The sequence below is a fragment of the Dendropsophus ebraccatus genome, chromosome 5 (genome assembly GCF_027789765.1).
Source record: "Dendropsophus ebraccatus isolate aDenEbr1 chromosome 5, aDenEbr1.pat, whole genome shotgun sequence".
Lineage (NCBI taxonomy): Eukaryota > Metazoa > Chordata > Amphibia > Anura > Hylidae > Dendropsophus > Dendropsophus ebraccatus.
The window spans coordinates 28,394,978-28,421,103 of NC_091458.1; the positions used below are offsets into that span (position 1 = coordinate 28,394,978).

At 44.2% G+C, this 26,126-nt stretch overlaps 1 protein-coding gene across 3 annotated transcripts in view; it reads left to right on the forward strand.

Moving 5' to 3' along the window:
- Window positions 1–26,126, forward strand: part of DYNC2H1 (dynein cytoplasmic 2 heavy chain 1) — a 276,780-nt gene that overhangs the window by 168,791 nt on the left and 81,863 nt on the right. For all 3 annotated transcript variants that reach the window (XM_069969745.1, XM_069969746.1, XM_069969747.1), the window contains one exon: window positions 582–686. In XM_069969745.1, coding sequence (XP_069825846.1) covers window positions 582–686 — 105 coding nt within the window. The remainder of the gene's footprint in view (window positions 1–581; window positions 687–26,126) is intronic.

The window sequence follows — 26,126 nt, forward strand, 5'->3', positions numbered from 1 at the left end:
TTCATGAGACTATACTGAGATTAACAGCTGCAGGAAAGAATTGACGGGTTCTCTGTCACTTTAAAAAAAAAAGTGTTTAACAAGTTTTGATCAGTTGGGGTCTTGGTGTCCAGATAGAACTAGGAGAAGCGCTAAGTTAAGTGCTTCACTCCCAGGTTTGCTATGATAGTCAGTCAGTCTATGGACACTGTCTCTGGCAGCGAGCCTGAGAGTGAAGCACTTAGATTAGTGCTTCTCCTGTTTCTGTCTAATGATTGGTGGGGGTCTTAACAACCACCTCCTGACCGTTACATTATTTGTATGCCTCTCAGGCAGCTAGAAGTTTTATATGTATCACTGGATTGCTAAATACATTAGGCATTCAGGAGTAGGGTCATATATAAAGTAACAGCCACATTAGTTATCGCCCCACTGTCTCATTGATATGACGGCTGTTTCATAGTCCGGCTGAATTGTCAGTGTCTTGCTAACTCCTGTGTGAGCGGCATTGCTTATGTCCTCAGTCATCAATATGGCCTGTGTAATCTGCGATTGGAATCATCGACAGACACATGCTAATCCTCGTATTCTGTCTTGTGTAGGAGTATCGCAATGTGATCGACAGCCTGCCAGAGGATGATAAGCCTGCTTTCTTCGGTCTACCAGCTAATATTGCCCGTTCTTCCCAGCGGATGATTAGTTCTCAGGTAATACGTCAGTTTTAAGGTACACTGGTGACCCGTGGCACCCATATCCTGTAGAAACCCCCTAGCAGCCTGATACAGGCACACTGCAGTAATCGGGTGATGCTTAAGGGTGCGTTCATACATACAGGATCCGCTGCGGATCCTGGTAGTGTAAAGGTCAATGGCGTTACATATCCATAGCGGAATTTTCATTCCACTGCGGATATGTAACCCCGCCCCTTTAACCACCCGCAGCCCCTGTCCCGGAGCATACATTACCTGCTCGGCGCCACGGATGCGTGTGAGTCTCCCGGCTCCCCATCAGCTAATCAGTATGGCTGATGGGGAGCGAGGGGAGCAGGGAGCCTCTCCACACAGCAGCAGCGCTGAGCAGGTAAAGGGGCCAGGTTACATATCCGCTTGCTTATGACTAGCGTTGAGTGGGGATGATAAACTATTTGGGTTCCCCAACGTTCTTTGAACCCGAACACTCTGCATTGTACTTTCTGCAACTGCCGAAGTTGAATGCCTATTGCTGTATCCACGATTTGCAGGAACACAACCCAGTTGTGTGAATTTTTCTTTTTTTTTAATTTCTAAACGTGGTTGTAATTGCCATTCAGGCACAATAGAAGTGAAAGCAGGGAGCGGAGGTTTGTATTACTAGTATTCGGCTGTGACAGCTTCTTTTTTTATGAACGATCTCCTCATCGAAAGCAATAAAACCACGTGTCTGATAACAATATTACCAAAGAAAAGTTTAGCCGCTCTTCCATCTATCCACAAGGTCACTGGAAGCTCAGACACAGCCTTTTCACACGCTGTTTGTCGAGTGATTTTTTTTTTTTTTTATTTGAAGCCATTATCACTTCTAACTTATTATGGGATTTGTAGAGTGTAGCACTGAAGCCTTTAGCAATAGTCAACAGCGCTGAGTTATTGACCCTCCGAGAGAGATGTGAGGCATGAATCGTAACATCACTTATTTGCCTCCTCTTGACGCATCTGCATCATTATATCATATTTAACCTTTAAGAGAGGAAACTAGTCTTTTTTTTGGAAATCATGATTATTCTGGGACTGTTAGACCCCAAATGAAAAGATTTTCCTACTTATTCCTCATAGACTATAATAATAAGTGACAGTCAACGGAGTGTGTGAAATCTGAAGGTAAGGTTACACTAGTGGAGATACCAATGACATAGTACACTGTATAATAAGGCAAGTCAGCTCTGCCCCATCTGTGCACGAGTCCTTGGTGTTTTTTCCATTGTCCTTGTAGTTATGCACATTAAAACCTCACTTTTATTGCTCCACTTAAAGGGAATGTGTCATCAGAAAATGACTTATTTAACCCTTTCACGACCTTCGGTCATTGATGCCTCAATGCCCAGGTCGTGATTGGACATCAGCTTATGGGATCATAATGATCCCATAAGCTGATTTCCCCTATGTCTGCCCCCTCTCCTCTGTCTCCTACCGCTGTTACTATCTTGTATCAGCGGCAGGGGAGAGAGGGGAGGGGGCAGAGCTCACGGGCGCGCGCCCAGCCTTCCCTCCGACCCCCGCCAGCTTTTGTAACCAGGAAACCGGAAGCCTGAGGCTTCTGGTTTCCACGGCTACCATCGGGGCTCTGCGATCAGTTTGCAGAGCCCTGATGGACACTTGAGAGAGAATTCTCCCTCTGTAGAGGGAGAATTCTCTCTCTGGAGCCCTATAGATGCTGCAGTCTTGCTGACCGCAGTATCTATAGGGTTAACTCTCAGCACCGGAGAGTGGGTCCCCGGCTATCAACTTCTACGCTTGTGTCATCCTAGAGCGTTAATTAACCCCCTCCAGCCGCTGCACAGTAAATTCACGTCGCTGCAGCCTATGCCTGGTGCCACAGCGACGTGAATTTACTGCAGAGGATGACAAAGGCGTAGGAGCTACGCCAGTGTCATCCGCGGCGGGTCCCGGATATTAGTGATAGCCGGGGAATTGCCGGAACTCTGCTCCGGTGCTGAGAGTTAACCCTATAGATACTGCGGTCAGCAAGACCGCAGTATCTATAGGGCTCTGGAGAGACAGTTTTCCCTCTACTGAGGAACAACTGTCTCTCCGGTGTCCATCTGGGCTCTGCAAACGGATCGCAGGGTCCCGATGGTAGTCATAGAAACCGGAAGCCTCAGGCTTGCGGTTTCTATCTATGGAGGCCGGCAGGGGGGAAGAGGGAGGGCAGAACGCTCGCCGGGCGTGCGCCTGTCAGCTCTGCTGCCTCCCTTCTCTCCCCTGTTGCTGATACAAGATTGTAACAGCGGCAGGGGACATCGGAGAGGCGGCAGATCTAGGGGACATTAGCTTATGGGATCTTTATGATCCCATAAGCTGATGTCAAATCACGACCTGGGCATGAGGCATCAATGATCCCAGGTCGTGAAAGGGTTAACATTGCTGCAACATCGGGCGTAGGCTGCAGTGACGTTAATTAACAGTGGGGCAGCGGTAGGGGGTTGAATAATGTTTTTTAGGGTAAATCTATTTTTTAAGAATTATTGGTGCCATTTTTTTCTCATTTTCAATTTTTCTATCGATATGATAAAATAATCCTGATACCTTGCGGTTTTCATTCTCACCACTAGGGCTAAAACTAAGTGGAGACTTCCTACTCTGTTGTAATAAGAGGAGGCTGCGGTAAACTGATCTGTACAGCATTGCAGCATCATGTGACACCAGTAGATTGAGGAGACAGTAGCAACTCCCTGTGAAATGACCTTTTCAAAGGTCACAGAGCGCGCTCAGTAATGTTTCACATTCATCTCAAGGAGACAGTCTGTCCTTTGTCGTCTATATCCATGAGGTTTGCTGTAAAGCATGTCACTAAATGCTGTTAAGAACAGCTCAGGCAATATTGGAGCTCCCATAACAATGTAAAAAGAGAGAGTGCCGACCTGTCAGGTTAGTGCTTGCTTGCCCCTCGTTCCCCACTCGCTGCCGGCGATATTACACGTGTCAGCAGCAAACGGGTAAGAGCAAGGGGGCCATAGGGAGCTGAGGAGGGGATGCCAGGTGATCAGTAGATTGTCTGGGAAGTCCATAGAAGTTAGTGACGGTCTACTGCCACCGATCCTATTACACAGGGCGACGGCACCATATCGCTGCAATCTAGATCGTTTATTTTTTAACATGTTGAAAGACAACAATGAGCTGACATCATGCATGATGGCTGATCATTGTTTTCTATTACAGTAGATAAGTAACGGCCGTATACAACCGATAATCGCTTAATGTAATGGACCTTTAGTCATTTTGGCGAGATCAGTGGACTACTCCGGCGCTGATAAAGAAAACTGAACTGAAGCTCCAGTTGCTGTCTTCATTTTTCTTCACTTCCTGGTTTGGGCTTTCCCATGATGCACTTCTGTGATGTCTAACTGACTCTGTAAAACTGTTAGATGGCTTACATCTTGTTCAGCCAATCAAAGCTGAGCAACCAGTGCCATCTGACAAAGACAGGCTGGCCTAACAGGGCTTAGACCCACCTCCCTCTTGTTGATGTCATTGTCACAAAATGGCTGCCACAGAGCAGCCTGGGGTCAACAGTCATTAGGTAAGAATTTGTTTGCTTCACTTCCTGGTGGGGGATTGAGGGGGAAAAGATAGGGAAAAGGAGCAGATAGGTGGTTGAAGCATATTACAAAGTTATATAACTTTGTGATGTGTTTCAATTACTGGTAAAAAGCTTTTCGCTGGAGTACCCCTTTATCACCTTGACCCCACCACCACCACCGTCTCTATGACATGTATAACGTTTTTGTAGTACAAGAGCCATCTCTCTAGATAATTTTGCAGCTGTTTTTGACTAATTTTTTTTACTGCAATTATGGGTGTCCTCCTTTTTTAGAGGGATTATTAGTTTAAATAATCTCTACTTGTTTGACAGGGTCAAAAGTATCCTCCTGTTTAGGACCCCCTGCAATTGTCTGTAAATCCTGAGGAAAACTAACAGTAAATGTTCAGTTTCTCCGCAGTGCCTTGTACAGGGAAAATGAAGTATTATACAGTGTATATTCAGTATATTGCAGGACAGGACAGATCCTCCAGGGTGGGTTTTCTAACCCTTGTTTTTTAACTTGTTAACTGTTAAAGGGATTAGCCAGGATTACAAAACATGTCTGCAACAGCACCACTTCTGTCCTCAGGGTGTGTATGGTATTGCAGCTCAACTCTATTGAAGTGAATGGTGCTAAGATGCAGTACCCCACACAACCTGAAGACAGCAGCTATGTTCTTCTAATCCCAGTCTACCCCTTTAATGTGCATCTTCTCTCTTCTTCCAATTCTTTTTTTCTCTTTTTTTTTTTTTTTTTAAATAACAATATGCAGCAAATATTACAAAAACAGCATAAAAGGCCATCTTCTTCTTCTTCCGATTCTTTTAGTGCAGTTACTTTTCCTGTGAGGATAGTGAAGTCGTCCACATCTAACCACTGTCCCTCCTGATATAACATTGGTGCTGTGACCCCTTTTCCCTTGCCTCGTCCCCCCGTCTCTTCTGCCTTTGTTAAGCGGATTAGCTGTGGTTTTTCACTGCCGGGAGCAGTAAGGATCTTCCTTTTGTTTGTACTTAACCTTCAGCAAGATATTTTAACTTTGCTTTGTACAAATGGTGTGTGCAGTAGAGAGCTGCTGCGCTGTGACAGATAGTGTTAGTGTATGTGAGCTATTGATGCAGTACAGGGCTGAAAGCAGCCTGCAACAAAGTGACTCATCCTCTTGCCTTTAGAAATCAGAGGAACCCCGCAGCAATCTGCAGTCTGACAGACATTCAGGTCTCACCAGGTATATGTAAAATCTTTTACTTGATGAAAATGTTTTCCAGCTTTCTCTGTCCCCCCCCCCCCATTAGATGGCATGTGTGTATTTCTGCAGATGCATGATTGGATCATACAGAAGTTCCTGGGTACTCTGTGACATCCTCTTGCCATCCTAAAGGGGTATCCCCCTCAGGTAATATACATGCTGAATCATCTCCCCTGATGGAGACTAACAATTCCTTTCAGACTTGTTATTTTCTTTTTAGTCTACTTCCGCCAGTTCTGAGCTGCTGCTTTCTGCTGACGACACAGAAAACTGTGAGCTTTTCTCTCTGTGACCCCCCCAACGAGACTGCTTATTTAAACAATGTCCCCTGCTGTTTTTGCACTGTGTAATGCTGGGAGGGTTAGTCTGAGGTCAAGTTGCTGATGACCTCACTGACTAATCCTCCCGACATTACAGAGTGTAGATGCAGCCAGTAAGGGGGAAGTGTGTGTGTGTGTGTGTGTGGTGGTGGTGGTGGTGGTGGGGGTTTGCAGCCAGAACAACTCACACACAGTCTTCTGTGTCTTCAGCAGAAAGCAGCAGGCTCAGAGCTGGGGGCTGGAGACACTGCCCTGTCTATACCAAAGTCACTGTCCCCCCCCCTCCCCCATAATCAACATACTATTTCTTTGCTGCTGCCATCATTTCAATGATCTTATTGTCTATAGGGTCTATAGGTCCTCACCAACTTGTCTTATCCAGACCTGTCCTAACATAAGAGAAACCGCAGTATCATAGGGACTTTACAAGACAAAGCTGAGATAACCGATAAGGATGTTCCTCCATACTTTGTGGCAATACTGCTAATGCCTTGGTACAGAATCAGCCTCCTTCCCCTTCTGGTACTACTCTCCTCCTGACAAGCAGAAAGCTATTCCTTTTGGTTGCTGTGTAGCAAACAGAGGATTACTAAGTAGAGACCTGGCTGTGGGGAGAGTGACTGAGCATGTGCGTCCTCCAGCACTCGGCTTCTAGGTGGACGTTCACTTCTAATGTGTAAATAGAGACTTTATATTTTTTGCACTTTATTAAAAAGGGGCCTGCTACTTTCTAGTGTAATGTAATAGTAGTAATAGTAATGTTATGGATTCTACTTACAGCTCCAGCTGTGCCCTGGTCTTGATATATAAGATACTCCTCCCTCTTGTTACCCTGTCATTCCTGGAACTTGCAAACCGCAATCCCGTCCAAAATATGGAGGAGCATGTGACTCTGCCCCTCCCTCTCTCTGTCCTCCATAGACATATACAGGCTGCAGGGGGAGGCAAATAGTTACGTCTGGCCATCGCTCTCTTCAAGAGCCTGGGAGGATGGAATAACAAAGGGTAAGAACATCTTGTATCTCAAGACTGGAGCATAGATGGAGCTCCATATTGTAAGTAACAATACTGTGGCCAACACCGTAAACATATGGGGGAAGATTTTTCAGATGTGGCAGACTTCTAGCGCAATTCCCCCCCCCCCGCCACATACTATTTCTTACATGTATTTATATGATTGGTGGGGGTCCCACTCCCAGCGCTCACACAAGCACTGCAGCCAATGTTTCCCAGTGCTTATACCTGAATCCTTGTACTATTAGCAGCAGTGAAGGGCAGGGCATTGCTTTATTGCCCTGTTAACTTGAATGGGACCAGACTGCAGTACTTTGCACAACCACTACTAAAAGTATGGGGATGTAGGTACGAATGCTGGTCAATATTAAAGAGACTGCAGTGTTTGTGTGAGTGTTGGGAGTCCAGACGACCACTTGTCCAAAATTTATTGCTGAGGCTAGGTTCATAATGCTGGATAACCCCTTTAAATGACGAGTGAATAACATGCTTCTGAAGGTTCTGTATACAGACCTAATGGTAGAGATTATCTCACAAGGCTGTGTCTATCAGTCAGGTCCGATTGATGGCAGACTGAAGGAGTTTTGCCATGGAATGCAATCTATTTCCTTGCATGTCATAGCGGGATCATATATATAGCTCTCCCTCCCATAAAAAAATTCTTTGGAATATTTCTGGAATTCTTATTTTTATTACAGACAATAGACAAGTCTGTTCTATAAACATGACATTCCCTTTTCTTCAGGAAGACGTCACTTCTCCTGTCCTGTACATATATTACACGCTCTGCCCTGGCACTGTAAACCTATCCTGAATCATGATGGTAACCCCTTCCTGCAGATGGGTGTACTGTACAATGTATTTACATTGCAAGCGTATGTCATCATATGTTCAGTGGATAACATAGGAGCAATGATTTCCTGCGGTACATATATATATATTTTTTTTAAAGTTTTAACTTTTTTAAAGCCATCAAATAAAATAAAAGTCACACAAGTTACATATCGTTGTAATCGTAACAACTTGAGGAACATATATAACGAGTCAGTTTTACCCTAGGGCGAACTTTCACCACAAATATAATTTTTTTCTGGTTTCATGGCATATTTTAGTCAAAAATTACATCTGCCATTGCAAAGTACAATTAGTGGCACAAAAAATAAGGGCTCATCTGGGTCTCTAGGTGGAAAAATGCACACGCTATGGCTTTATATACACAAGGAGGAGAAAGCGAAAGCGCTAAAATAAAAACTAGCTGTTTCCCCTAAGGGTTAATAAACATTCTATATAGTGAATATATTCATTCCTGCCTTTATTTCAAGGACTTCGTAAATACTATGGGCCATTCCTTTCTGGTCTTCCATTCATTTCAACAAAAAACTTTCTCCTACCATTTTACTACCCATGATAACACCATGGCCACATAGTACCTAAAAAAAAAACAGGCTCGGCCAGGCCCCCTGTCTCTAATGTTTGTGTCAAAAACCTTAATTTCGTACTGTCTTCCTGTTCCAAATGAGCTTGTTGTGTAAGCTTTCAGTCTTCCTGAATACCCTCCATCCCCGCCATATTGATGACCCTCCCAACATGCTGCCAGATCATTTTAATAACCCTGATTTTGTCAGCTCTCGACAATGGGAGTTTGTTCCACACCTGAGCTTTGGACTTACTTAGCCTTCACTTCCTCATCTCTTCCTGAATCCACCCAAATACATATTACCAAGTACTTAAACGACCTTTAGTTCCAGGCCTGGGTCTACCTCAATACTCAGATCCAGCATCCGCAACACCCTCTTCTTCCTATTGATTTTAAGGCCTGAATGAGAGCCATATTTTTTTACTTCCATTATAGCTCTGCCTCGCCTCTCCTCTGTGTTGCCCAACATGAAAATAACATCTTCAGCATATAATGCCAGTTTGTCTTCACTCCCCCTTGCCTCAAACCCCTCAATCCCTAGTTTCTTTTTTATACTCTTCACCAGTGGTTTGATTGCTAAAGCAAAGAGCAAGGGGAGACAGGACAACCCTGACTGGTGCCTGTACTAGGAGAGTTAAGAGACACCCTGGCCCTAGGCCTCCAATATATCAGCTTTATCCACCTATTAAATAACTTTCCTAAACCAAACCCTCTAAGAACATCCCACAAGTAGGGCTAATCCCCACTGTCAAACGCTTTAGCAGCATCGGGACGATATGAAGTGCCCCCCTCCGAACACTTCCCAACTGAATGTTGGCCTGGACCCTCCTTATACTGTCATGGCTTGATTTACCCGGGACAAAGCCACATTGTTCTTTACCAACCAACAATTGCATTACCTTATTCAACCTACTTGCCAATACTCTGGATAGTATTTTCATATAGGTTAATCCAAGAAATTTGTTGATAGGATTCGGGGTCTCTAAGATCTTTCCCTGTCTTAATAATATGCACCTAATACATACATTCTGGAAGCGCCTTTGCTTATAGGAGTTGATCGGTACCTGCTGAAGCTGTCCCATGGCTAGATGCAAATATCTTTAGTTATGCATGCCTGGATAACCACTTTTAAGGCAAAGGTTAATAAAAAAAAAACAACAAATTTATGTATCACAAATTTTAGGCCCGGATCTGGATGCTGAAACACTCGGCTAAGAAGCACTCAGCTAAGTGCTTCTCTCCCCATCTCCCTCCTCCCCTCACTACTTAGGACAAGCTCCGTAGTATCACTGTAGAGTCCATCTACTGCAGCAAAGAGAGAGAAAGGGAGGGAAGCACTTAGATGAGCCCTTCTCCCGACTCGTTCGAGTGATTTGTGGGAGCCTTGGCATCCAGATCCCGAGTGATCAAATATCTAACATTTCTCTATGTTACGTCAAAAGTATTTTTAAATGACAGTGAGACTTACCAAAGTGTAATAGTTGTGTTCATATAATTTGTTTGATTTATTTGCCAGGCTGCTGGAAGCAGAGCCCCAAACAGGAAAAGGGATGGGAGGGGTACTGAGGAGGTATTTTAACGTTAAAGGAGAAGTCTAGCGAAAATTTTTATTACAGTATTGTATTGCTCCCCAAAAGTTAAACAAATCCCCAAAATACACTTATTACGGGAAATGCTTATAAAATGATTTTTTTTTCCCTGCACTTACTACTGCATCAAGGCTTCACTTCCTGGATAACATGGTGATGTCACGACCAAACTCCCAGAGCTGTGCGGGCTGTGGCTGCTGGAGAGGATGATGGCAGGGGGACACTGAGGGACACAGGGCACTGGAGGGACACTGAGCATCCCTCTGCCATCATCCTCTCCAGCAGCCACAGCCCGCACAGCTCTGGGAGTCGGGGCGTGACATCACCATGTTATCCAGGAAGTGACATCACCATGTTATCCAGGAAGTGACATCACCATGTTATGCAGGAAGTGACATCACCATGTTATCCAGGAAGTGAAGCCTTGATACAGTAGTTAGTGCAGGGAAAAAAATCATTTTATAAGCATTTCCCGTAATAAGTGTATGTTGGGGATTTGGATAACCTTTGGGGGGGCAATACAATACTTAAATAAAAATTTTCGCCTGACTTCTCCTTTAAGCAAATTAGTTCTATCCCATATAATACAAACAGTGTCCCACTGAGCATTGCCAGCAACAGTGCCCAACTGGTATGAAGATTAGGTCATTATTTCAGCTCTGTATATCTATGTTTAATACACAGCCTATTATAATCGCTCCTGATCACTGGTGTTTTATACATTTGACTTGATTTCCATGAACATCTATATCTGCATGTATCCTGTATATCTAGCTTCCTGTGTAATTATTTGTACGGTTCGGAGCACAGACCTTCCTCTTCCATACACTGTATCACTACTACACAGGTAGATGGCAGCAGCGGACCTGTAAAGCATTGCTCCGGCTCCCTCTCTCTCGTAATAATTAGTCTTGGATTACATCTAACAGAAGTTCCTTTAGTTTATTGTATTTTTTAAATGTAATGTAAAATCTTGATAAACTGTATTGTAGCGAAGAAATCATCGGTGTATATAAAAATTCAGGGACGAGGCGGTGCTTGCTGCCAGTGCTTGTGCACAATCATCCAACATATGTTCCCATAGACATCCATGTTGCTTGAGGATCTCTCTCTAGGGGAGCGCAGACAGTCTGCAGAATATCATACAATGCCGCTATATTGAAATCAATGTTATCAGACATTTACCGGCATACAGCACACTCTCTGCTCTTATCTGCAGATTGTTAGGCCTATTCTCTACCCTGCAAAGCTGCGAATTCTCAGACAATGATCATACTACTGCTGTATCCTGGAAGAAATGACTATTACATTGAGTTAGATAACTATTTCTACTACTTTGCATTCGGAGAAATTAAAAACAAAGATAGCACATGACAATGTTATACTGTTACCCATGTTCACTATATATCAGTCATATGCCTACTTGTAATTTGTATTGGATGAAGCAATGAGGCATAGAATGACTTTTGTTTTATTCTAATTTTTTATTAAAGTGTCACTGTCTTTTTTTTTTTTTGCAAAAATCAATACTTTAGGCGATTTTAAGAAACGTTGTAATTGGGTTTATTAGTCAAATATGCCATTATCTGCATTCAAAAAGACTTTCCCCAGGTCCCCCCCCCCCTCCTCTCTCTCATTCACTGCTCATTATCAGGAAATCTCGACTCTTTTACATCAGTCAGGCCCTGTGTAACCTATGGAGAGGGGAGGGGGGAGATTAGTCGGCAGCAGAGAACAAAGGATTACACAGCGTGGAACTGTGTGAAAGCAGGTATTCAGAGGTCAGAGAGGTCAGTGCTGACTTCAGAAGAGGTAACCTGGTGATGTAGCTGTAAATTAACTCTTTGTTGTCCTGTTTTGGTGCCTCATCTCCCTCCACCCCTCCCCTCTCCATAGAAAACCAAGAAGACAGGGAGGAGAGCTTCAAACTGCTTCTTCATGATAAAAATGCATTTTTCGGCTAATAAACCCAATAACAAAGTTTTTTTTTTTTTAATCGCCTGTACTATTGATTTCTGCAAAATAAACTTTAAACAACAGTGACACTTTAAAGTTTTCACATTAAAGGATGATTACAATGCAACCCCAACTAAGGGACATTTGTGATACATAAATACAGATCAAACAGTGACCTCACTGAGCACATCAGAAGATGGCAAACAATCAGCCCCCCTTAAAGTGACACTGTCCCCCCCTTTTTGCATTCTGACTTCTCTACACTCTTCTGCAGTTTTCATACCTTATTTTATATCATATGTCATGGTGCTTGTTCCAGTAAAAAGAAATCTTTTATCATCTGCAAATTATGCTATCTGGGCGGGGCTTAATGGACAAAGCACCAATTAGCCCTGCCCACAACACCACCATTGGCCCTGTCCCATAACTTCATTGACGCATAGGCCCCGCCCCTTGACGGCCATTGGACCAGGCCAGCTTAAAGGTCTAGGCCCCACACCCTTTAGGTCTGGCCATACCAATGGGCACTGAGGGGGGCAGAGTCTAGATGTCACGGAAAGGGGGGGGGGGGTAACAGTGGCGTTGTGGGGGGGGGGGGGCCAACAGTGGCGTTGTGGGGGGGGGGGTTAAGTGGCACTTCGGCCAGATAGCGCAATCCGCAGATGATAAAAGATCACTTTCTACTGGAACAAGCACCATGACGTATGATATAAAATAAAGTATGAAAACTGCTAAATTTACCCTTTACACCTGTGAAGAGAAGCCAGAATGCAAAAAAAAGGTGACAGTGTCACTTTAATAGTGGCCCATATAGTAATAAGTCCCCCTCCCCTAAATGGGTACCCCATACAGTTGTCAATTACCCCAGCAGCTCCTCTGCACGCAGGACGTACATGGTGGAGACAGCGTGTGTAATGTCACCACACCACCTGCTGGGATGCAGCACTGCCTTCTATTACTACTAACTTCTAGGCCGCAGACAGCATTAAGCCTGCTGCCTAGAAGTCAATTGTAATAGAAGGTGGCGCCACTTCCCGGCACAGGCAGTATGGTGACATCATCACAACATGCGCTGCCTGCACCGCATGCATCCTGGAGAAGATTATAGTATTGGCGGTGCGGGCCCTGTTGGCGGGCCAGCTGTAGGAATTTCAAAATTTTTTCTCTGCTGGCCAAAAATAATGGCATTGCGGGCCATAGTGTGACATACCTGATCCTAAGGGCTTATTTCTACTTTCCTTTAAATACAGACAGCACAGACACGAAAGCCCTGTAGTGGAGTCTTTCCCCGCCTGGTATCATCTACCACTATGATGCTGGGAGCAGGGAAAGTGTTTGGGTATTTGCTGCACTGTAATGAAGCAGCCACGCGGCCTAAGGTAACTGTAAAGATGTATACTCACCAGTTTCATTGTATTGGAGGTTGCAGTCATATATTTGAGCAGTCAGATCTTTCACGTAGTAGATATCCACCGTCCACTGCAAAAAAGATGTGGATGGGGGGAGTTCCGGACGTTCCACATGCTTTTGTCTTAATTACTAAGTGTGGGGCCATAGAGCAGTGATATTCAACCAGTGTGCTGCGGCACACTAGTGCGCCGCGACACATGGTCGGGTGTGCCGCGGGGAAAGTTCCCCAAACTATGGTGCCTCTGTGTTTTGTTCCCTGGCAATGTGCAGCGATCAGTGGCGGATTATAATGTGGGCGGTTGCGTGGTGCGCTGCGGCCGGCCGTGATGCACGCATCCAATCAACGTGTGCGCTACGGCCCGCCGCAGCGCACAACGCTCCCGGTCTCCTGCGGCCAGTAGGTGAGGTGGACAGCAGTGGCGACCATCTCGGAGGAGGTGAGGAGGAAGGGGGGGGGGAGAGAAACCTGGGGATAGGGGAGAGAAACAGCGGAGAGAAGCAGGGGGGAGAGAAGTTTGGTGGAGAGAAGCAGGGGGGAGAGAAGTATGGTGGAGAGAAGCACAGGAGAGAAGCATGGGGAGAGAAGCACAGGAGAGGAGCAGGGGGAGAAGTATGGTGGAGAGAAGCAGGGGAGAGAAGTATGGTGGAGAGAGCATGGGGGAGAGAAGCAGGGGGGAGAAGTATGGTGAAGAGAAGCACAGTAAAGAAGCAGGGGGAGAAGTATGGGGGAGAGAAGCAGGGGGGAGAAGTATGGTGGAGAGAAGCACAGGAGTGAAGCAGGGGGGAGAAGTATGGTGGAGAGAAGCACAGGAGAGAAGTAGGGGGGAGAAGTATGGGGGAGAGAAGCACAGTAGAGAAGCAGGGGGAGAAGTATGTTGGAGAGAAGCACAGGAGAGAAGCAGGGGGGAGAAGTATGGTGGAGAGAAGCACAGGAGAGAAGCATGGGGGAGAGAAGCACAGGAGAAGCGGGGGGGAGAGAAGCACAGGAGAGAAGCAGGGGGGAGAAGTATGGTGGAGAGAAGCAGGGGGAGAAGTATGGTGGAGAGAAGCACAGGAGAGAAGCAGGGGGGAGAAGTATGGTGGAGAGAAGCACAGGAGAGAAGCAAGGGGGAGAAGTATGGTGAAGAGAAGCACAGGAGAGAAGCATGGGGGAGAGAAGCACAGGAGAGAAGCAGGGGGGAGAAGTATGGTGGAGAGAAGTACAGAAGTGAAGTATGGGGGAGAGAAGCGCAGGAGAGAAGCAGGGGGGAGAAGCATGGTGGAGAGAAGCACAGAAGAGAAGCAGGGGGGAGAAGTATGGTGGAGAGAAGCACAGGAGAGAAGCAGGGGGGAGAGAAGCATGGTGGAGAGAAGCGCAGGAGAGAAGCAGGGGGGAGAAGCATGGTGGAGAGAAGCACAGGAGAGAAGTAGGGGGGACAAGTATGGTGGAGAGAAGCACAGGGGGGAGAAAAAAACAGGCCCAGGTTTCACACTGAATGAGTATAAATACATTTAGAATCTATATTATTAACTATATGTATAATATCTACTGTTTTAGTGTCATTTTGTGCCATTTTGGTTGGTGGTGTGCCCCGGGATTTTTTAAGTATAAAAAGTGTGCCGTGGCTCAAAAAAGGTTGAAAATCACTGCCATAGAGCATTGGTATGTTTTGAGGAAAACGTCAGATAAAGGCTGGTGTAAAAGAGGATAGTCTGTGAAGGACAATGCAATCCTCCAGACCTTCCAAAACCCCCACAGCTCCTGATCTTCTCTCTTCTTCCTCCTTCAGAGACAAGCGCTCAATGCAAGACCTGGCATTTTGGCCAATCGCTGGCCGAGAAGGGACACGTCTGAGGTGGCATGTATCATGACATGTATCACTTACCCAAACATTGTGCAAAACAAGTCCCCCCTCCCCCTTCTTTGCAGTGGAATAGTCTCATGGCGGTAACCTCTTTCAGCAGGATAATGCCCCGGCCACGCTACAGACACTGTTCAGGAAAAGTGCAGATGACTTGGTCTTCAGACATCAGTTCTATTAGTCATCTGTTGGTTGTGCTGGCAAACAAGTCCACTAGCAACTAACCTAAAATTCCATTAAAGTGTTGTTTCATTATTATTATTTTTTTTTTTGCAGAAATCAATAGTACAAGCGATTTTAAGAAACTTTAACTGAGTTTTTTAGCCAAAAAATGCATTTTTATCAGGAAAAAGCAGTTAGAAGCTCTCCCCCCTGTCTTCATGGTTCTCTATGGAGAGGGGAGGGGTGGAGGGAGATGAGGCACCAAAACAGGACAACAAAGAGTTAATTTACAGCTACATCACCGGGCTATCTCCTCTGAAGTCAGCAGTGACCTCTGAATATCGGCTTTCATACAGCTCCCGCTGTGTAATCCTTTGTTCTCGGCTCTCTGCTGCTGACTAATCTCCCTCCTTCCCCCTCCCCCCTCCATAGGTTACACAGGGCACGTCTGATGTAAAAGAGTTGAGATTTCCTGATAATGAGCAGTGGATAAGAGAGAGAGGGGGGAGGGACCTGGGGAAAGTCTTTTTGAATGCAGATAATGGCATATTTGCCTACTAAACCCAATTACAAAGTTTATTAAAATCGCCTGGACTATTGATGAAACGACTTTGACACTTTTATAGACACTTGCCTGAACAGTGCCTTGACTTACATTTATGAATATCTGCCGGTCTCCTTACTGATCATGTGATCCGGCCACCGGATGAACCAGGAGTGGATCAGTGCACCTGGGGCGGTAGTCCTGTCCCCACTACACCAAATTGTTGAAATCAAGTCTATTCCTTGATGGTTAGAGGCTGTTTTGGTGGCATGAGGGGACTCTACACAGTATTAGGGGATGATTTTAATGGTCTATATTTTCCCGGTTTTATCCGCTATCAGGAAATAAGCAGCCGGTGGCCCCTTACCACAGTGTTATACTCACATGAGCTGGGCCCACAGTGATGAGCTCTCCTACAGTATATGCCAGCACTCTCCTTTATCTGCCAACACTCTCTTAGAAAGCCGCCTCTACCGTTTCTTTGTTCTTCCGGACTGCCGGTTCTATTGATGGACCTTGATAGAAGCTGTAAGACTTTAGGATTTCTCTTTGTATAGCTCAGGCAGCAGCTCAGTATTTTTCTATTTTTTATATATACTGTATATGTGTATTGATAATAGAAGCAGGATGATCTGTAGACACCTCTCTAGTAATGCACGTCTATAATAACAGGATTTGCTGAACCTATTAATAGTTTTTCCTTCCTTTTGCTTTGTCGCTTTTTTTTATGTCAGGCTTTAAAAGCTCAGAATGGAAGTGCGCAGCTCCCGCTATGTTTTTCGTGTAATGACATTTAAAGGATAAATCACATTTTCTGGGATTAAATTATTTGTTATTTGTCAGTGGCACATATACATTTATTCTATCCTGGCTACCCGGCATAACCCCCTTTCTTTCCCTTCTGTCATAGTGGTAGGAAAGTTTTTACCCAGTTCAGATAATGTGCTGATGTGGTAGATAGCAGTCGCTAGGACTGTTTTCACATATCAGCTATCACTGGGATCTGTCACTTGCAGATAGATTATATTGAGCCTCCCTTAAGGCCTTTTTACTCGGAACAATTTATCAAACCTCTGACGAACAATTGGTGGTTTGAAAAATTGTTCCGAGTGTCTGATGGACATTTCCATCTGAGGAGGCAGACATATGTATTCTAAATTTCTCTACAAGCTTGTCAGGCTTTGTGACAACAGCATCTTCAATTCACCAGGAGCCAGCGAAGCGAGACCGTATGATGACAATTCTTTAAAGGGGTATTCTCATCTTATAATGTAGCTGCGTACCTCTGTGATATGTGTCAACACTGTGACCAGTGGGTGGTCTGACCTCAAAGCCTGTGCCGACCCTGAGAACAAAGTTCTGTATTCCTTGCCGAGCTGCGTTTACTTTCCCTTGATGGACATAATGCTGGAATCCAGCAGCATTTTCATGATTGGGGCTGTCTAGGAGGTTCCAGCACGTGGAATGATTGGAAATGTTGATGTGCTGGTGGAGGGGAGTGATCCACTGGTAGATTGGGTACATTTGCAGAACAATTTTTTTTTTTTGCAAATCAGGATTACTTACATATCAGGTCCTTTTGTGGACCGTGTGCTGTTTTGAATCTAGTCCATTTTTGTCCACTTATGGATCAAGCTGCCTTGCAGATCCAGTGGGTTGAAAACAGAGAAGCTGTGTATCTCTTTCCATTCAAATTTTGACTTGTCAGTTCCACTCCTGATTTTGGTTGGAAAAAGACTAACGGAAATACTTAGTGTGAAGGTCTAGTAAGGCCTGGAGCACTGGGGGCAGAGCTACAGCCCCAAGAGCACCGATCTGACCCTGGCCGTCCTGCCCCTTTCTAATGAAAGTCCTTTCCCCAGTGTGTCCAACAGGACGAGGAATTAAACTACAAACTGCGTGGAAATGGTGCCAAGGATGAAGGTAAGAGACTTTTCTTCATCCTCAGTGCCCTCTGCACAATAGGGACATTTCAGCAGGTTAGATTTTTCTACTTATGATGACGTATCTACAACATATGTTATAAGTGTCCCCCAGATATGGGTCCTATGTGGAGGAACTGCAGATCGTGTGCTCCCTGACCCACTCCAGCCTGCTCATGGCTAGTCAGGAAGCTGAATCCAGATAGTTTAACAATTTGCGTAACCCCCATTCAATTTAAGGCTGGTTTAAAACAACCTTAAAATCTCGGAAAACCGCCAATGAAAACGCCATGGCTTTTTTTTTTTTTTTTTTGTAAAAACGCCAGCGGCCAGATGTTAGCTGGAGGTCAGTGGAAGTTTATGATATGCCTTATACACATGTTGTTGTTTTTTTTGGAGGGGGTGGGGCATTTTTCTCTCCTTGCCGTTTTTGAGGCTCTGTGGCAGTTTCGCCAAAATGCAGCATGCTGAGGATGTGGCCTTTTTTTTGGCAAAATGTGCTATTGTTTCTCCCTTAGACTTTAATGGGATTGTTCTGGTTGTCTCAAAAACACCATTGCTGCACGTACTGTTTGATGTTTTGTTTTTGTTTTTAATCACCTTTTGTGTTCCAGCCTTATGGGAGTTGTGCAAACAGAATAGCTCCTCTTTCCAGCTCCCAACCACCTCCAATTACCTTTAAGTATTCATATCTAACCCTTGAAGGACATATGCATTGACTTCCCGAACACAGAGTCAAGAGTTCCTAAATGTCCGATTAGCAGCAGCAGGAATCCGTGTATCCCATTCAGATCCATGGTTCTGATTTTCATTCATAAAAAATTCTGCAACATATCTGTCATGTCTGAAAATCCCCCAACTCATTTTAAGGTCACCATGAAGGTTTTTTTTTTTTTTTTCCACTGAGTTTTAAAGTTTGAGTTGCAGAGAACTAGAATGATTGTCTCAATATAGAGCATAATAATTGGCTTTGTTCTAGCGTCTCGAAACTTACATTTAATAAGAAGTAATAAAGTAACAAGAGAATTAAAGACGTTGGAAAACAGTAAAACTAGTGTGTTATTAGAATAAACACGTATTAAGAAGTACTGTAATAGTCCTGGAATCTCTGCTACGTTCGGAGGGATGCGAGAAATAATTAAAACAGCAGTAAACAGCCGTAGCGGGGAACGGCATTGTGTTAGCGGGAGAAGCACACTTACACAACATCTAAAGGGCACCCTAAGGTTTAATGGTGCACCAGACAATTGCTTATACGGGAGTTCAGCCGAAAACTTATTCCAAGCGTAGTGGAAAGGACGGCTGTTCTGGGCAGGGCACTCAGCGTGTCAAGGACTTTTCTGAGGTTTTTTTTTTGTTTTACTTTTGGAAATAATGAAGAAATTCACAGAGGATTTTGTTTTAAAGCGGCTTAGTATAATACAAATTATATGGCCATAATGAATTGTAGAGCCAGAAAATAGTGTCATAATGTTCAGATCAACTCCACTTATTGAGCACAATTTTACCAGACTTAATGAGAAGTTATATATAGCAGTATATCCAGATGTCGGAGAGTTTGTCATGGGGATGTGTCACCTATTGTACAACAAATGGTATATTAAAGAGATTAGAAAAACATGGCCACTTTCTTCCAGAAACAGCACCACTCTTGATGTCCGATTGGGTGTAAGTTTTGCAGCTTAGTTCCGTTGAAGTGAATAGAGGTGTACCCACACGACTTGAGGACACTGGTGGTGCTGTTTTTGCAAGAAAGTACCCCTGTTTGCTTCTAATTCTGGATAAACCCCTTGAAGGGAATCTGTCAGCACCTGGGTCCTATCTAAGGAGCTGGCAGTGTGCTGTAGCTGGCAGTCCCCTAGTGAGCATGGTAACTTTTGGTATTTTGTCTGTGCAGTTCATTATGCACAATCCTACTGTAATGAAGAGTCAAAGAGGAGTTTTGTGCTATACTCTGGCACACCACACCACTCCTTCCTCCTCTTCATAAATTATCAATGCTGCCTGGCCTCCTGCTCGCTCAGCTGTCAGCTAGTGTCTCTGATTGCAGATCAGTCCTCTGTAGGCAGTTTTTGTCTGAAAGAAACACACAGATATAGTTGAATCTCTGACCCCAAATGTGTTAGAGCTGTGGTCAAGGGGTGACTCACCTGCCTAGGGACCTAGATCTTTGGTTCAAATCCCCTGATAGAAATGAAATATGAGTCCTTCTTTTTTTTTTTTCTAATTCTCTTTTTTTTCCCCTCATTATTGTATAATTTTTAAGGCTATGTTCACACTCAGTATTTTGGTCAGTATTTTGCAACCAAAACCAGGAGGGGATTGACAACACAGAAAGGCTATGTTCTTACCCTGTTGAAATTTAGTGGATGGCTGTCATATAATTGCAAATAGCCATTATTTCAAAACAATGACCATTGTTTTGAAATAACAGCAATTATTTGCCATTAAATGGCGGCCCTCTGCTCAATTTCATCAGGGCTTTGAACCAAAGAATGAATTTCTGGCAAGTCTCTAGGCAGGTAAGTTACCCCTAGACCATAGCTCTAACACATTTGGACTCTATTTGAGTGTTTCAGACATAACCTACCTGCAGAGGACTGATCTGCAATCAGAGACACTGGCTGACAGCTGAGCCAGCAGGAGGCCGGGCAGCAGAGATTATTCATAAAGAGGAGGGAGGACAAAAGGAGTGTTGAGGCGGCCAGAGTGTGGCACAAACAACTCCTCTTTGACACTTCATTACAGTAGGCTTGTGCACAATTTAGTGCACGGAAAATTGCCAAAAGGCACCATGCTCACTAGGGGACTGCCATCTACAGCACAATGTCACCACCTTAGGTAGGGCCCGGGAACATTGGCAAGTTTGCTCTTCACTATTCCTTACTTCATTTTAAGCTGCACTCTGGTGCCTTATGTCTAATGTCCATAGAGGAAGCTCAAGTCATGAGAGGGTGGGTGAATATAATGTGTTATCTACCACTGTGCAACCATGGTAAAGGGCTGCAATGATAATTTCTCCCTCTGTTGCAGTGTAGTCGATTTATCAGTTCTATGGTACATGACTCATTACAAAGCAATTACTAGAATCCCTAAAGTACTTTCTAAGGTATCCCAACAGTTGTCTATCGTGTAGGTGTTATTGCATTCTGGCTTACTTTCCGATAGTTCTATTCGGTATATGGCTCCCATATGACTGACAATCAATATACAAGTAGAAAATGTGTAGACTTCAGCCTGTAACGGACACCATCACATCCTCATCATGGTGAGCATTGTGTTAGCTTACACTGCACTTAGTTTAATTATAAATTGGAATAACCTGAACATTGAGAGCGGCTGCCCTCCAGCTCGACGGCTTGGTGCTGTCAGCCACCGGCATAATGACAGCTGTTGTCATGGTGGTAAGATAATACCAAAACACCTGTCACCATGATAAATCACGTAGAGAGGCGATCAGCTCCGCTCATGCAATCAGCCAGAGTGATGGGAAAATTATAGGAGGTTCCTTGTTTTACAATTTCTAAAGGAACGTGCCGGGGCTGTTAACAATCTGCTGGAACCATGTGATTTACATATTTACAGTCAGCTCGGTAATTAAATCACATTTAGCGAGGTGCATAACTTAACTTTCCCACTTCATACTGATCCTCAGGATAATCATCGAGATGCCTCATTCACAAGGCTTGACGTCACATCTCATAAGAGGGGAATTCTGCTTGTAGACAACGATCTACAACACCGTTCAATTTCCATCAATTTTTGCAACTAATTGATGTTGTTTTCCAGAATTTTAAATTGGTGTTTTGAGGAATATATGAATGGACAGGGTATTAGGCCTTAACCACATATTTTTTTTCTGTCCAGGAGCCTGTTTTACAGAACGAAAAAGGCCCCATTGATTTCAGTGTGGTCATCCACAGATTCGCTTAAAAAAGTATCCATTTCCAACCACTGATCCGTTGCAAAAAAAATTAGGACCTGCACTTTGTATGGTCCGTTTTTGCAGAATGGAAGCTCCAATAAAAGTCAATGGGTCAATTTTTGACTGACAACACATGGATGCACCATTTATGCTGTCCATTTTTTTTTTTACTGAAGCACTGGCTGGCAAGCCTTAGGCTGGCTCCACTGATGGATAGTGTTGAGCCAACCTGTCCAACTGTTCAGGTTCGTCAATGTTCCCTAAACCCGAAAGTTCATTGTTTGGTTCCCTGCCGCTGCAGAAGTTGGTTGCTGCCCTAGGGACTCCTGGAAAACGCTGATACAGCCATAGGCTATCAAATGGCAAACGTTTGGGCTCAGAGAAAGTTGCCAAACCCGAACAGTGTGACAGGTCCACTCAACACTACTGATGGTTTCTTCAGGACATTACTAATTCAGATTTCTAAGATCCCTATAGAAAGAACCAGAAAAACTGATGTATGGATACGGCCTTAGCCTTGTGACCCACACCGATCAGGATTGCTTGAGCCAAAGTACAAGAGCCCGGCCACAATTACAAGTAACGATGTGTCTACCCTTATCTTTCCACCAGTTTCTCATAATAGAAATTCAATATACTATTGCAGCTTAAAAAAATAGATGAGGACAAAAAGAGAAAAGAGCATCTGCACATCACACCTATGGCTGACACTGCCTCTCGGCTACATTTAAAAACCAACGCCAGGATGTTGGTATTTGATCAAACCATATTGCCTCATGTATCGTGCAGGTCATCTGGTTCACATGAGTCCCTAATTCATGAGATACTAATTCAACACTGTGTCGGTCAGCAACTGCAAACCCAGCAAAGCCAGCGCAAGCAGGGAAGGCAGGCCATAGAATGGCCCTGCAACCCCAATGTCACAGGACCAAACCCCAAGAGCCCTTCCCCCCCAAACTCAGCAGGTGCGGTGGCGGAGAAAGCTGCCGCCAAGCAACAACAAAAGTGTAAACACGGTCTTACTACTCACCATAACTCCTGCAGGTAGAATGGGAAGAATAGGAGGTACTTGCCATGTGTGCACAGGTGCCTCCTGCTGATTGGGGTCACATGGGTCTTACAAGAGGAGTGCTAGCCACTCAGAAAAGGTAGGAAAGCAAAATGCGTTAGTGTAGGCATTAGTATCAGCCATAGGTGTGATGTACAACAGCTCCTTTCTCTCCATGTCGTATATAACAAAAATTAAATATACCCTTGTCCATTTACTTGGTATTTAAAGGGTCTCAAACTAATTTGTAGCTTTAAGGGCGCATTCACACTTTCTGTAAATATGTCTGTATTTGCATATCCGCAATTAAGGAGAAATTTAGGGCCCATTTATTTCTATGGGGCTATTTACACTGTCCATAGTTTTACAGATGCGCAATCCAGGCCGCAGAAAATACCTCGTGCTCATGTACAGTCTGTAATTACAGCACAGATTTTCCCATTGAAGTCTATGGTAGCATCTGTAATCATTGTGGATCTGTAATTTTTACGGATAAAACGTTTGTACCGTCTGCAAAAAATACGGATCCCTATTTAACTTACCGATTGTGGATGCACTATGGACAAATTTTTTGTGGATTGTAAACGGCTGTTGCGGACATAATATAATAATAAACTACTGAACGTGTGAATGACGTCTTACTCCTAAGCATGATAAACCTTTATGGCAACTGTGACTAAATAGGTGTAGATGGCAGTAAAGTATCCACCGATTCCTCACATGCAAGTGACATATATGACATCCACAACTTATATGATTATAAACACAACACACCTAATTCCACTACAGAAGAAGCATAAATACAATAGATAAAAGAACATGATACATTCCAAAATATAGTGCAGTATAGGAACAGTATGGACCACCATCAGCAAAACAAGAGTGAACAAGAGTCGAGACATAACGGTAAGTAATAATCCATGTCAGTACAGATTCATAATGATATATGAGGTCCTGTCTACTCCTGCCTTCAGGGACCCGGGAAGCTAGGTGAAGAATCCTGGAAGCTTCACATTCGGTCACCCACATGTGATCCAGACCATCAGGACCTCAAAACGAGCTGAATCCAGAGAACGTCTGATTGCATCTTTATCTCTTCAATATTCAGCCAATGTTCTCTTGCCGGATCACCACATTGTATCACAGCAGCTCCAGCCTCGTCTGGCGCGGTGTAAACGTGCCCCCTTCTCCGCCATCCCAGTCTGTCAGGGATAGCATGACAGAGGAGGGTTAAACATTTTATTTTGCCATCATCATTTTTTAACCCATTGCTAATTGTGACTTTGTTTGTAGTATGAAAAATCGCGTGTATCATTTTGTTATTAAAGCTGGAAGGTAATTTCATGGTTGAGTGAGAAAAGGCACATGAGTAGCGAGGAGCCCCGGCATCTTCACTTGGGCTAGCACTTAATTAGAACCATCTGTCAAGTGACAAGAGCCGCAGCTTTCTTCCCTGACTGTACCAGGCTTTGTGTATACACCACCCGGGTATTTATTTTCAAGTAGATCGTTCATGGCTTTTCTCTTTCTGTTAAGTACTTATGTTAAATGTGAATTGCTCATTTCAAGGAAATTGCAATATTGGCAAGTAATGGACATAGTAATGTACCTTCAGGTTATTACAGTCTGCGGGTATTTTCTAGGTGTAGAGATTTAATAGATTCCACTTTCTTGAATTTTATAGTTTTATGCCTATTATTTTCCCTGTTTGTTTTTTAAAGGGACAGGTTGCTTTTGTTACTGTCAGTGAAGAGTAACTTAAAGGGGTATTGCGGGAAAAACTATATATAAAAGTAGGAGATGGCAGGGTCCAACACCTGAACCCCCCGGTGATCTATTCATAAAGAGCCACCAAGGCCCAATATGGAGATCACCACGGGGGGTTCACGGGTCGGACCCCCCATGATTTCCTACTTTTCCCCTATTCTTTGAATAGGGGAAAAGTAAATTTTTCCTGGAATACCCCTTTAAGCATAGGGTGTTCCACTGTTGTGACTAGCAGGGATCAGCTTTATTGCAAATTGCAGCACCGGCCGTGATTAATTCAAAGTATACGTTGCATTCATTTCAATGAAATCACTACTGGAGTGTATGCACATAGTATACACTCCGGCTGGGATTCCTAGTGGCTGCAGGAAAAACCGACATGTCGCAGAGAACTGTGAGTTCACACAATGGAAAGTGCAGGTCTGGCCGCACTTTCCATTGTGTGCTATGGTGAATTGGGATGCGGGTGCACACGAATGCACCTGCATCCCAATTCAACAGAAATGAAGTTCATCAGTACGGGCCGGATGAACTTCACTGACACTGGCTGTTCTGTGACCGGGCCAGGTCACAGAATGGCCATTGTCTTACCCAGCCTTATACTGTTAGGACTTTCAGCAATCAGCTATACAGTGTTGTGACTATATACTAGAGATGAGCGAACCTGGAGCATGCTCTAGTCCATCCGAACCCGAACTTTCGGCATTTGATTAGCGGTGACTGCTGAAGTTGGATAAAGCCCTAAGGCTATGTGGAAATCATGGATATAGTCATTGGCTGTATCCATGTTTTCCAGACAACTTAAGAGCTTTATCCAAGTTCAGCAGCCCCAGCTTATCTAATGCCGATCGTTCAGGTTCGGATGGACTCAAACCCGAACCCGGTTCGCTCATCTCTACTATATACTATTGGGGCTCTCGGTGTTCAGCTATACACTTTTGGCCCTCTCTGCAATCATCTCTATGCTGTTTTGGCTCTCCACGATCAAGTATTTAATGCTGTGACACCCAATGATCAGCTGTATACAGTTGGGGCTGTCAGCATTCAGCTATACACTTTTTTATCACTCTCAGCAATCGGCTGTATTTTGTTGGCGCTGTCAGTGATCAGCTATACACTTTTAGTACTCGAAGTGATATTCTATTTACTGCTGAGACTCCCAGTAATCAGCTATTCACTCTTGGTAAACTCAAACATCAGTATAACAATGTTGACACTCTAAGTGATCAACTATCTACTATTGGGGCTCTCAGCAAACAGCTATCTACTGTTGAGGTTCTAAACAATCAGCTGTCTACAGTTGGGGCTCTCCGTGATCAGCTATGTATTGCTGGGGCCCTTAATGATCAGCTGTTGGTACTCTCAGTAACATTCTATCTACTGCTGAGCAATCAGCTATACACTGTTGATTCTCAAGGAGATCATGTATACGCTGCTGCGCTTCTCAGTAATCAGCTACACACTGTTAGGATTCTCCACAATCTGCTATATCCTGTTGGGATGCGCCATAATTATCTATACACTGTTGGGACTCTCAGCAATCTGCTATATACTTTTGGGACTCACCCCGATTAACTATACACTGTTGGTTCTCAGAGATCAGGGACAAACTGCTTATTTAGTCTGTTTTTGTTGGAAATATCAGTGAAAAATATAAGCATAGAGTGTCCCACTGTTGGGACTCTCAGGATCAACCTTAATTCC